Source organism: Dasypus novemcinctus, chromosome 14 (assembly GCF_030445035.2).
Source record: "Dasypus novemcinctus isolate mDasNov1 chromosome 14, mDasNov1.1.hap2, whole genome shotgun sequence".
NCBI classification, from domain to species: domain Eukaryota; kingdom Metazoa; phylum Chordata; class Mammalia; order Cingulata; family Dasypodidae; genus Dasypus; species Dasypus novemcinctus.
The window spans coordinates 10,192,140-10,205,285 of NC_080686.1; the positions used below are offsets into that span (position 1 = coordinate 10,192,140).

The 13,146-nt window shown below is 36.9% G+C and overlaps 1 protein-coding gene across 1 annotated transcript in view; it reads left to right on the forward strand.

Annotated features, from left to right (window-relative positions):
- The window catches only part of UBE2V2 (ubiquitin conjugating enzyme E2 V2), a 53,339-nt gene that overhangs the window by 18,277 nt on the left and 21,916 nt on the right, over window positions 1–13,146 (forward strand). The window contains exons 2-3 of the mRNA XM_004454033.4: window positions 6,022–6,170; window positions 12,042–12,167. Of these exons, the coding sequence (XP_004454090.1) occupies window positions 6,022–6,170; window positions 12,042–12,167 (275 nt within the window). The remainder of the gene's footprint in view (window positions 1–6,021; window positions 6,171–12,041; window positions 12,168–13,146) is intronic.

Genomic DNA, 13,146 nt, shown 5'->3' on the forward strand with positions numbered 1-13,146 from the left:
CTTGTCTTCTCTTTAGGAGGCACCGGCAACTGAACCTGGAATCTCCCGTGTGGGAGAGAGGCGCTCAGTTGCTTGCGCCACCCGTGCTCCCTGCTTTGTTGTCTCTCTCATTGTTTTCACTTTGTGTCTCCTTGTTGCGTCATCTTTTGCATCACTTCCCAGGCCTGCCCACTGCACCAGCTTGCTGTCGTGCTCATCTTCTCTAGGAGGCACCGGAAACCAAACCCAGGACCTCCCATATGGTAGGCGGCAGTGCAGTCACTTCAGCCACATTGTCTTCCCTTGTTGTTGTTGTTTTTTTTTCTAGGAGGCACTGGGAACTGAACCTGCGACTTCCCATATGGGAAGCTGGTGCTCAACAGAGCTGCAAACACTCCCCTTGTTTTCATTTGTCTCAAAATATTTACTGATTTCACTTGCAATTTCTTTTTTGACACTGATTATTTAGGAGTATGTTTTTTAGCCCCTGCATATTTGCAAATTTACCTTTTTTCGTGTCTATAGATTTCCAGTTTCATTCCATTATGATGTGTGAAGTTGCTTTGTATAATTTCAGTCTTTTTATATTTATTGAGAGCTGCACTGTGCCCTAACATGGTCTATCCTGGAGAAAGATCCATGGGCACTTAAGAAAAATGGATAACCCACTGAGTTTGTGTGTAATATCTATATATGTCTACTAGGTCTAACTTGTTTATTATTTTGTTCAATTTCTCCGTTTCCTTGTTGATCTTCTGTCTAGTTGTTCTATCTAATGATGTGAGTGGGGGTGTTGAAATCTCCCAACTATTATTGTAGAGATGTCTGTTTCTCTCTTTAGTTTTGCCAGACAGAATTTGTCTCATGTATTTTGGGGCACCCTGGTTAGGTGCATAGCTATTATGACTATTATACTTTCCTCGTGGATTGTCCCTTTTATTCATATATAATGACCTGCTGTATCTCATAACTTTTGCATTTAAAGTGTTTTGTCCAATGTTAGCATAGTTAACTCTGCTCTTTTTCAGTCACTATTTGTGTGGAGTATCTTTTTCTAGCCTTTCAATTTCATCTGGTTTGTTTCCTTGGTCTAAGGTGAGTTTCTTGTAGGCAGCATATGGGTAGCTGTTGTTTTTTTTTACCTATTCTGTTATCCTGTATCTTTTGATTGGGGATTTTAATCTATTCACATTCAATGATATTACTATAAATGCATTATTTACTTCTACCATTTCATGTTTTTGTTTTTCATATGTCATGTCTTATTTTCATCTGTCTTATTTACTCTTTTGGTTATCCTTTCTGCCATTCTTCTATACTCTCCTCCAAGCTTTCTCTCTTGTCTTTTTCTTTCAGGCTTTAAGGCTCCCTTTGATATTTCCTGCAAAGGTGAATTCTGTTTTAAGAACTCCCTTAGTTTCTGTTTGTTTGTGAATATTTTGTACTCACCCTCATATTTGAAGGACAGTTTTGTTGGATAAAAAATTCTCGGCTGGCAGTTTTTCTCTTTCAGTATCCTAACTGTATCATAACACTGTCTTCTCGCCTCCATGGTTTCTGATAGAAATCCTTGCTAAGTCTTACTGGGCACCCCTTGTGTGTGATGGTTTGCTTCTCCCTTGCTGCTCTCAGAATTTTCTCTATCTTTGACATTTGACATTCTATGTAGCGTGTGTCTTGGAGTATGTATACTTGGATTTATTTTGATTGAGGTACGGTGCACTTCTTGGACACATGAGTTCATTTCTTTCATGAGAGTTGGGAAATTTTCAGTTGTTATTTCCTCAGGTATTCTTTCTGCCCCCTTTCCCTTCTCTTTCTGGAATTCCCATGACATGTATGTTGTGTTTTGTGTTGTCATTCAACTCTCTGAACCCCTGCTCAGTTTTTTCCATTCTTTTCTCTCCCTGTTTTTCTCTCTCTTCAATTTTAGCTGTTCTGTCTTTGGTATCAGTTATTTTTTCTTCTGTCATTTCAAATCTGCAGTTGTATGCCCCAAATGTGTTGTTGATCTCATCTATTGTATCTTTCATTCCCATGAAATCTTTGGTTTCTGCTCACGATTTCAAAATCTTCTTTGCACTCTCTCAGTGTCTTCTTGATGTCATTTATCTCTTTGACTGTATTGTCTTTCAACTCATTAATTTGATTTTGGAGATTTTTGTACATTTTGCTGATAAGTTCTCTCAAATTCTGCATCTCTTCTGGGGCTTTGATATATTTCTGAGTTTCTGTTTGTATGTGTATTGTTTTCTCAATACTTTACTAAAGAAGCACTGTTTTGTAACTAAATTTGGATACTTCTGTCCCAAGTGGATTACAACTTGGGATAAACTGAAGAGTGAAGTGACCAAAGCCATAAAATAGAAGCAAATGTTATACCCAATATCCAGTCATGAGAGTATCAAAAGATATACAGGTTAGGGAAGTTTTCAGGTCAGACTTGAAGGATTTGGCATTAAGTCTGGGTTCAGCTCTATAAACATTAGGCAAGTTAGTTATCCAGAACTGTTTCCACATCTGTAATAGCTTCTTTCCCTGAGGAACAAGTGAGCAAAATACACACAAAAAAAGGTTCATGATTTTTTTCTAGAAAACCTTACAGGCAGCAAAGCATAGCTTTAGTGTTCAAATTCTAGCCATTTATCTCCTGGATTACTTGGAGCAAGTCACTATGTCTTTGTATGCAGAATGGAGATGTCATAATACTTACTGAGTTGTGAGAATTTAACAGGAAAAAAGTTACACATTTTTTGGTATAGTATAAGCTATATCATTATGTTCTAAAGAAGATTGTGTTGCTAAAAAAATCATTGTTTACCTAAATCTTTCTCTGGGAATATGATTAGAACCAATTTAGGAAGTATTCATTTACTGACAGATTTCAGTGCCATTAAAAAAAAAAAAAGACCATGTCTTCTATGTTCTTAGTATGGCTCCTAATTTTTTGCTGATATCTAGGTATCTGATTAGGATGTAGTTTACTCAGACGCTCAATTTCTTTCTCTTTCGTAGAGATTTAATGGCAGAAGGCTGTATGTTACCACTATTCTTTGATTCTTGGCTCGACCTAGATTGTTAGGATTGTCCTGCTGGTTGCTCAAACTTGGACACTGGACTCAGGAATGGGTTGCAGACCCACTTCCTACAGTCTTGGCGAGGGAGGCTATAAAGGCAGGAAAAAACCTCTTAATTTTTTTCATGTGCATGTCCTTGATCTGCCAGCAGATGGCACTCTCTGGCAACCGTCTGGTCAGTGCCTGGTGGAATTGTGTGTGAGTTCTGCTGTCTTTATTTCCCTCCTTTGTCCTTCTCACTTCTGGATGGTGTCCAGCCTTCATCTGGTGTCCTAAAGCCTAGAAGATCTTTTTCCAGGCCATTTCAGCTGTCTTCTAGGTATTTTTCTGGAGAAGAGAGTACTGTGTATTTCTAGTCTACCACCTTCCTGGTAGTTGGGACCTGAGTTCTTACTTGATTTAGTGACTGGTATTTCTGTGACTTTAGGATAGTCACCTCACTTTTCCTGGTGTTTGTTTTCTTTACTTTAAAGTATTTGATTTTGTAGTGGATGATCTCTGAGAGTCTTCTAGACTTAAAAACTATCAGCATTTTTAAAAGAGTTGTGGCTAAACAGATAGGGATGGGTGACTATACTGCCTTTTTTTTTTTTTTTATATGAAGGTTCCAGCTTAAGGGGATTACTATATTTAAAACTATTAAAAAGCAAACAGGAGACACACAGGAAAAAGACAAGAACTGCAGAAAAGGGCTAATAGATGGCAAGAAATACACACAACAGTGCATACACTGCAACATTCATGAAGCAGTATCCCCATCTTTTGACTTTCTTCTCTCTGTAGGTGTTTGTAGTTGGGTGAAATAAACTAGAGTACTCCAGTGCTGAATTTAAAAACATAGCTTATTTATTTTTAAGTCTCAAAGAAAATAGTATAGCTGTTTAAATATTAGTATTACCAATAATTGATCTGTTAATATTAGAAATATTTTTCAAAATGCTGTATAGTGAGATGGTGTATAGTTTGGCTAGGTTTGCAACTTCAGCATTTAGCTAACAAGAAATACTAAATTTACATTATTTATAGTTTTAGAGACTTGTAAAGGTCACTTAACTAAATTGGTTATAAAAAGGAGACAAATTCAATGCAAATTTAGAATTATTCTTGGCAGGGGGGATGTCTTTATAATGGCAAGGACAATCAAGCTTGTTAAAAATTGCTTTCAGAAGCAATTCAATAAGCAATATATTGTGGAGAATATGACTATACATCTACAGGGATATAAGAAAACTCAGTTACCCAAGTATTATGTGAATGGAAATTTATAGCCTAGGATAAAATTTCCAGTGACCACTCTATATCAGGTGACTAGAAGGCTTATATACTTCTATTTATTACAGAAGCTAAATAGTCAATATTTATTGTTTATGATGGATTACCTTATTTTTCACAATGATCCTACCAAGTAGTAACTATTGTTCCAGTTTTACAGATGAGGAAACTGAGCCTGGGATCATAAATCACATCGGCAACAGAAATGGGAGTGAAATTTGGACAGACTGACTCCTAGGCCTGTGTTCAGAATCCTTGGGAATGCTTAAAAGAGTGGCTTTGGTCTAAAAACTATATTTTAATATTGGATCTGCCTCTTAACAGCTGTTAAGTGTTAACAGCTGACCTTGAGTAGTTCACACAACTTGTCTAAACTTCAATTTCCACAAGTATAAAATGGGTGTTTTTAGGATAAAATGGGATATTAATAATTATAGTAGTTGTAATAGTGATTATACTTGTTACTGTGATTTATTATATAATAACTCCCATTTCTATAGACCATGATTTTCAAGTCTTTTTAAAGACGCACAATACACAAAGTAGCTAGGTTTTTTTGCTTTTTAATTACAATAGTTGCTGGATCTTTATTATATATTCAGGCAGATTATTTTGAATTATTAGGTGAAGTAGATGTTTTAGGTTCAGCAGGAGAGGTAAATTACACAAAATGATAATTTGCTTTTCATCAAATGTCACTTTTTCTTTTTACCTCATAATTTGTGTGTGTGTGTGTGTTTGAGGGGGAAAGAAGGTTCCGAGGGAATTATGTATTTTTAATAGGAGCTGTGCTGTGGTTTGGAGAACATGGAAGACCATAGTGCGCCCATTCTTGGTTAGAGAGGCTAGGCCAGTAATCCTAGGAAACATTACGATTGGATTTGAGAGACTGGTGGGCCAGTGACGGAAATGACCAGATTCAGTGAGATCGAAGGAATGGGAACTGTGATGGAATAGGGGAGTCTAGGCAGAGAAGACGATTTCTTTGTTAATATATTAGAAATAAAGTAAGGTGTGATTAAGGCTTAAATGCAGTGGAGTGGAGGTGTAAAAAAGGTTAAGAGATTGTGAAAATTAGCTAGTTTTAGGTATGGAGGTAAAGGAAGTGTCTTAGGAAACTGTTAGGAATATAAAGGAAATAACATTCTCAAATCAGATGAACTCCCCAAGTGCTGATGCTGTGTAGGGAGCGGTTAGACCCCTTTGGGTTGGGATGAGAACAGAAAAAAGGCAGACCAGGATTAGGGGTGCCTGCGTCAGCATTCTTGAAAACTAGTACCTTTTTGTGCATTTTTAAGGAAGGAACATAATTGTATTCTTTAAACTTCTTTAGAGTATATGCTGATGGAATTTAGGTTGTGAACTTTACGATCATGCCTGTTTAGTCCATGCAATGCTCTTGGTTAGAAATAGCAACCTGAGTGAGGGAAAATACGCCCTTTACAATCATTTCTTTATGATTGCTTTATGCCAGTATAAACTTGAATAAGAATTTATATCCATGTTCACAGCTATTAATGTTATTTTTTTAGTGCTTTCATTTTAAGGAGTTTTTAGATTCAGCATTTTCAAGGGAATTTTTGTCTTTTTTTGGGAAATGATTTGTAAAGGTTGATTTGGAAAAAGCTGAATTTGAATATGTGTAGCTCTTATTTTGAGCTTTTTACATATATATTGACATTCTCTTGTATAGGAGTTAAAGTTCCTCGTAATTTTCGCTTGTTGGAAGAACTTGAAGAAGGACAAAAAGGAGTAGGCGATGGTACTGTTAGCTGGGGCCTTGAAGATGATGAAGATATGACACTTACAAGGTGGACAGGCATGATTATTGGGCCACCAAGGGTCAGTGCTATACATTCTATATTTTTTCTTATTATTTATTGTAATTTTAAAGTAAGCAGTTTTGTTTGGTAATGTTCATATTAAAATAATTATGATAATTTCTGAGATAATTCCTCCCTTATTTAGTTTGAATGCACTTATTACTGTTTCCTGTGTGCAGGTATCTTGCCTGATTACCTGGAGGATTGGGGGGAAAGATTGATATGGCAGTTCCTGTTAAGGTGTTTGCAGTTTAGTAAAGGAGAAAAAACATATGTAAATGACAGATGCTAAATATGGCAGAGAAAGTTCACTATGGGACTTTAGAATATGTTTCTTCTAGCTGGAATAATTGAGGAAGGCTGAACAGTGGAGGAAGTTGCCTTTGGAATGAGCCTTACAGGACTGACTGGTAGGATTTCAGAAGGTGGTGATGGGAATGGAGAACATTCCAGATAGAGAGGAGAAAAGGTGAGGAAATGAAGGGGATACATTTGGGAAGAGCAAATAGTCTACGTTGACCTAATGTATTAACTGACTTGAATATAAATGAGATTTTTAAAATTGATTTGTATTGAGTACGCATTGCTATTTGCTCTCTAACGTTTGACATGCCATGTAATCATTTCAGGCTTCAATTTCTTCATCAAAAAAATAAATGAAAAGTTTATGATCCTACATATTTTCTAGTATTGCTAATGGTACTTTATTTTTTAGGTCTTCCTCAAGGCTATGAAGTCTTTTATGTTTACGCTTTTCTTTTTCTAGATTGGGAATTCTTTTTCTATATTGCGTTCCTTATTCGAAGCTCCCATTTCCTGCACTTAAACAGTCAATCTTTAAAATATGTGTTGCATAGTATCTGATGTGCTGAAAAGAGTGTATATTCGAAGTTTCATATATTAGTTGCTATCTTACTGTGACAGCGTTTCAACTGTTGCTTTTGGGTAGGGTTTAAATTACCTTTGGGTTACAAAAGAAAAATGGAATAATTAGCCATGTTAACTTCAGAGAAGGAATTAATGTATATGCTTTATGATATTTTCAGGTATTCCTTTGTAAATTTCATGCGTACTACTAAACTAACAGGAGACCCCTCAGCCCCACAACTTTCCTAAAGACATTTTAGGAAAGCAGTGGAATATTGATAGTTAGACTCCTTAATGTGTTTTATAACCTGGTATTGTAATGTAAACCTTGATTTTCACTGCCTATGGTCAGTATTGCTTGGTAAATAGTGCTTCTAAGTTATGAATGTTCTGATTTAATGAGTGGTTTAAGATTTAACAGTCTAAACTAGATGGGATTTAAATTTGAAAGTATTTCGTTTTTCTTCAGCCATTGCCTCTAATGAACTTTATATGGTAAGAATGTCTTGGGACTGTGTGTGAACTCGCGGGCTCTCCTGTAGCACAGTCCCCAGATGTGGGAGAGCAGCTGTCCTGCTTGCCCTCTTACCCAATTGGGAATCACCAACAGGACTCCTCAAGGAACTGCAGGATGTTGTGCTGAGAAGGGGAGGAGTCTCCTCCTTTGTGGCTCCTCTCTCCTTCTAGCTCATTCTCCAGTCCCTTGTTCGCTGCTCAGGGATCATGGGGCAAATATGCACATCTTTTCCATGCTGCCTTGCCACCTCTTCTCCTAGTGGGTCCTTGAGTCTCTGTGCACCGTGGCTGTCTTGGAGTGCGCTTTTACTTTGGGTATTATGAAAGGTGGGGAGGGGAGTACCCTGCAAATGTCAGCATTCTTCCTAAGCTGGATTCTGTTTGCCATCTGATGGTTTTCTGGACATCACTCTCTTCATTTGTCTCCTTTGTTGGGTTGTGTGCAGGGTGTGTGCGGGTGTGTGTGCAGGCATGTGCAGTGGGTACAGCCATATGGGGCGTGTGTGCAGGGGTGAGTGTGGTATGTGGGGGCATGTGTGGGGCATATGGGTTTTGTGGGTGGCGTGTACAGTGTGTGCGGGACCTTGTGTATTGCATATGTAGGGAGCCTGTGTAGGGCTGGGTGAAGTCTGGATGAAAGTTGCTGATTGCAGTGCTCATTCCAGTTGCCTGTTAATAAAACTGCAGAAGTTCGTGGCTGACCCCAGTTGTTTTCTCCTTAGAATGTGGGATGTTTTGAGCAATTTTGCTTACCAGCTTCGGGTCTCCACAGCCAGTCAGGTTAATGGAAAGCTACTTTAACACACAGTTACTTGGTTGATTTTTAAAAAATTTTATTTGACATTATTGAGATCCCTGGATTTTCATTTATATGTGATTGAAATTTTTTTTTTTTCCGTATATGTTTATGTGTTGAGTTTTTCAAAGCAATATTTATGAGCATTAGAGGTTTAGTAACTTTTCCAAATTTCCTCATAGGGTTATTAGACTCATTTTTAGAAGATTGTGAGCAGTAAATAATTAGACATTAAGAAAGTAACTGACTATAGTCGATACTTACTAAATATTAGTTCTTTTTGCTATTCTCTTTCTCTCTTTTCTATTTTATTCTTGCTTTCATTAGACAGCAGAAGGACTTAGCTGTTAATTTAAAATTTAGAGGTCATCAAATTAATCAAAAGTGTCAAAAGTTAGTTGTTTACTTTAAGCATTTAATTTAGATCTATAGAGTAGCTTAGAAGACATTTTTTTTAACTTAAAAAATTGAAATATACTGCATATACAAAGAAGTGCACAGATCTTCCATGGGTTTTGAAATATGTGTGTGTGTGTATGTGTGTGTATTCAAACACATATATAATTTTATTTTTTTATAGGAAGTACCAGGGATTGAACCCAGGACCTCATACATGGAAGCAGGCGCTCAACCACTTGAGCTACATCTGTTCTCCCATATATAATCTTGTTACCCATACAAGACACAGACCATTTTCATCATCCCAGAAAGTTCCCTTATTCCCATTTCCCATTCACACTGTTCTTGTGCACTGTAGATTAGTTTTGACTGTTGCAGAACTTGATACAAGTGGAATCATGTAGTGTGTAAGCTTTGGGTTCTGCTCGTTTTGATAAGCATAGTGTATGATATTCATCTGTGTTGTTGCATGTATTCGTAGTTTGTTTCTTTTTATTGCCAAGTAGTATTGTATGATGTGAATCTATTGTAATGTGTTAGTTCTCCTGCTCATGGACATTTGAATTTTTCTAGTTTCTGGCCACTACAAATAAAGCTGCTGTGAGCATTAGTGAACAAGTCTTGTAGACATAAGTTTTCATTTCTTTTGGGTAAATGCCTAGGTGTTGGAATTGCTACATGTTAGAGTAGATTTATGTTTGTTTATCTTGATAAGGAAATGCTAAATTGTTTCCAAAGTAGGTTTCCACTCCCAACAACAAAGTGTGAGAATTCTGGTTGTTTCATGTACTTTGAGTATTTTTAACATTACAGAATATCTGGGGGCTGACAAATTTCATTTATTTATTTTTATTATTTCTTTAAATGCTAGTTCTGTAGAGAATCTGATGTGCATCCAAATTGGAGAACCACAAAACTAGATGATTTCCTGAGCTCTGTCTGCTTGTTTTATTCCTTATTATACATATCCAAAGTTCTAGGTATATTTATTAATATTTGTTTTTAAAGTTGGATGAGATTTATACAGCTTTTTAAAAAAATAGTGAAATATTTAATAGCATATATACAAGACTGGCATACTTTTAAAATTTATTGTAGTTTGATATACCAAGTTTGACTTCTGTTTGGGAATAGCTCTTATTTATGTGAAAGGTAAGTGAAATGTCTAAATTACCTTATTTTTCCTGGTTTTATACAAGGACCAGCAGGTATTAAATTTGTCACTTTCTTTTATTTTTCACTTTCCTATTTTTTTTCTTTTTTTTTTGATTTATTTTTTTATTTTTTTATTGACTTTGTAATAATATTACATTAAAAATATATATGTGAGGTCCCATTCAACCCCACCCCCCCACCCCCCCTCTCCCCCCCCCCAACAACACTCGTTCCCATCATCATGACACATCCATTGGATTTGGTAAGTACATCTTTGGGCACCTCTGCACCTCATATACATTGGTTCACATCATGGCCCATACTCTCCTCTATTCCATCATGTAGGCCCTGTGAGGATTTACAATGTCCGGTGATTACCTCTGAAGCACCATCCAGGGCAGCTCCATGTCCCGAAGACGCCTCCACCTCTCATCTCTTCCTGCCTTTCCCCATACCCTTTGTCCATTATGTCCACTTTTCCCAATCCAATGCCACCTCTTCTATGTGGACACTGGATTGGTTGTGTCCATTGCACCTTTATGTCAAGAGGAGGCTCAGATTCCACCTGGATGCTGGATGCAATCCTCCCATTTTCAGTTGTAATCACTCTAGGCTCCATGGTGTGGTGGTTGTCCTTCTTCACCTCCATCTTAGCTGAGTGTGGTAAGTCCAATAAATCAGATTGTAGGTGCTGGAGTCTGTTGAGGCTCAGGATCTGGCTATCACATTGTCAGTCCAGAGATTCAAATCCCCTAAATATATCTTAAACCCCAACATTAACTGCACCTCCAGCACACTAGCATGAAAGTCTTATGAAGGGAGATCCCATCTGAGTCCAGATTCATCACACATAAACACCATTTCCAAAGAGGGGCCATCTGCCCTGGTAGTTAACCCCATCGGCCATGACCATAACTCCCATGGGTCTCTTTAGCCCTCAAAGGAACCAATATCTGGGGGTTGTATCTGCTTTATCTGTCTCTCTGACTCTGCTCAGTTGTGCATGAGGGCAAACCTTCTGCCAGCCTCCAGACTCTTTTTTAGAAACTCGTAGCCATATAAACTCATTTCTCCTTTCCATTTCCCCCTTACTTTAGGTCAAACAGCATTTTAAAGTCATGGTATTTTATGTAGACATGGATATTCTGCTGATCCGCATTGAACCTTCCGTATAAGGTCATTTTCCAGTTGCATCATCAGTTGGTAGTTGATAGTGGTCCCTCGTTGCCAGGGAGGCTCATCCCCGGGTGTCATGTCCCACGCTGGGGGGAAGGCATTGCATTTACATGCTGAGTTTGGCTTCGAGACTGGCCACATTTGAGTAACATGATCACTTTCCTATTTTAATGGTATACTAATTAGTGACCAAGTGAACAAAAGCCATAAAGCGGAAAAAGAGTTAATTATATGCATGCAAATAAGCCCTGAATAATCTGGAGTTTTACTTTAAAATGACTTTAAAAAAAATACTTGGTAATATAATTAAACTTAATGATTAAGGAACTCTTTTTTTAAATTATATGTACATATAAAGTTTACTGTTGTATCCTTGAATTCAGATAATGGAATTTAATAATATAAATATAAGTAATAGACATTAACCATGTTATCATGCTGTAAGATGGTATAATATGGTGTTTTCCCTTTTCTTGAAGTTATTGATTGTCATATAAGTAGGGTGACTATATAGTTTATTATCCATCCAGACCCAGTTGAGCATGAAAAAGGGACACTTAATAGTTAGTGCTGGTACAGTAGTGTTCTATAGTTTCTGGACAAACTGGAACCTTTAACTTGTGAGTGGCACAAATCAAGTAGTCCCAACCCCCACAATGTAAACTTTTTGGCAAATGTTTTTTCTTTTTTCCTTTTCATTTGTTATTTGTACTCAAAACAGCAAGTTTTGATCATATTGATATTACTTTGTGGAATTTTAATTTTATAAAATCATTACTTTGAAGTATGCTTGCTACATTTTTTCCTAACCCTATAGGTCAGATAAATGTAAATGTGGAAAAGCAAACTCTTGGCCATAAACATAGTCATATCAAGTGCATTCATATTCTACTTTTTTCTCTTTATTACCATTTAGACATTATTATTTTCAACATTGTAATTTTGACTGTTTCCCCTCCCCCCCTTTTTTTTGCTTTGCAGACAAATTACGAAAACCGAATATATAGCCTGAAAGTAGAATGTGGACCTAAATACCCAGAAGCTCCTCCATCAGTTAGATTTGTAACAAAAATTAATATGAATGGAATAAATAATTCCAGTGGAATGGTAAGTTAAGAATCATTTAACATTGACCATGAGGTGCAGCGATGCCCAGAGATGTACTTACGAAATGCGATGGATGTGTCATGATGATGGGAGAGAGTGTTGCTGTGGGGGAGTGGGGGGTGGGGGTGGTGGGGTTGAATGGGACTTCATATTTTTTGAATGTAATATTTTTTAAAAAATGAATTAAAAAAAAAGAATCATTTAATTCTTATATAATGTATAATATATAGTCTGAAGTAAGTTAAAAAACAAATCACCTTTGTTTAGCTGAAAGTCTGAAGAAGTGTGTCTTGTGTTTTTCTTTTTAAATCAACCTATCCTTAAAAACTTTAATACACCAGACTAGATAGATGTGGTTAACACTTTATTTTTCATAAGGTTTTTCTTAATACCAAATACACAGACTTTATTTTCTTCAGATTCAAAGTTTGTGTTTTAATTATATAAAGATGAGGAGTCCTGCAGCTTGAATGTATTTACTTATTAAAACTATATTAATACTTTAATAAACTGTACAAGAAAGATGAGACAAACATGTTCATTTATAGAACTGCAAGTCAGTCAGGCCAGATCCCTGCAGAGGGAATTCCCAGCACAACCTCAGTCATCTGTGAGGACACAGAGCGATCTTTGTTTAGACATACACATTCATCTACTGCCCAGCATGGTCTGCCCTCCACTTCTTGCTGGTTTCCTTCTGCTGTGAATGTGTATGTTTGGTTGCCGGCTTCTTAGAGTAGGCATTTACCTTCCTCATCCACCAGCCATTGGAGGAGGACTAGGACCACGCAGATGATTGATTCAACCCGTTTATCTGTGACCCATTCTTCCATCATCACATCTCGAATCAGATGAGTTTCCAGGTTGCATAGCCTCTTTTTTTTTTTTTTTTAACGTCTTGCTGAAGCAGGGTTCTGAAAGACAAAAAATGAACTCAGCTATTCCCCAAAAGAAATCTGTTATCAAAGATAATTTCAAT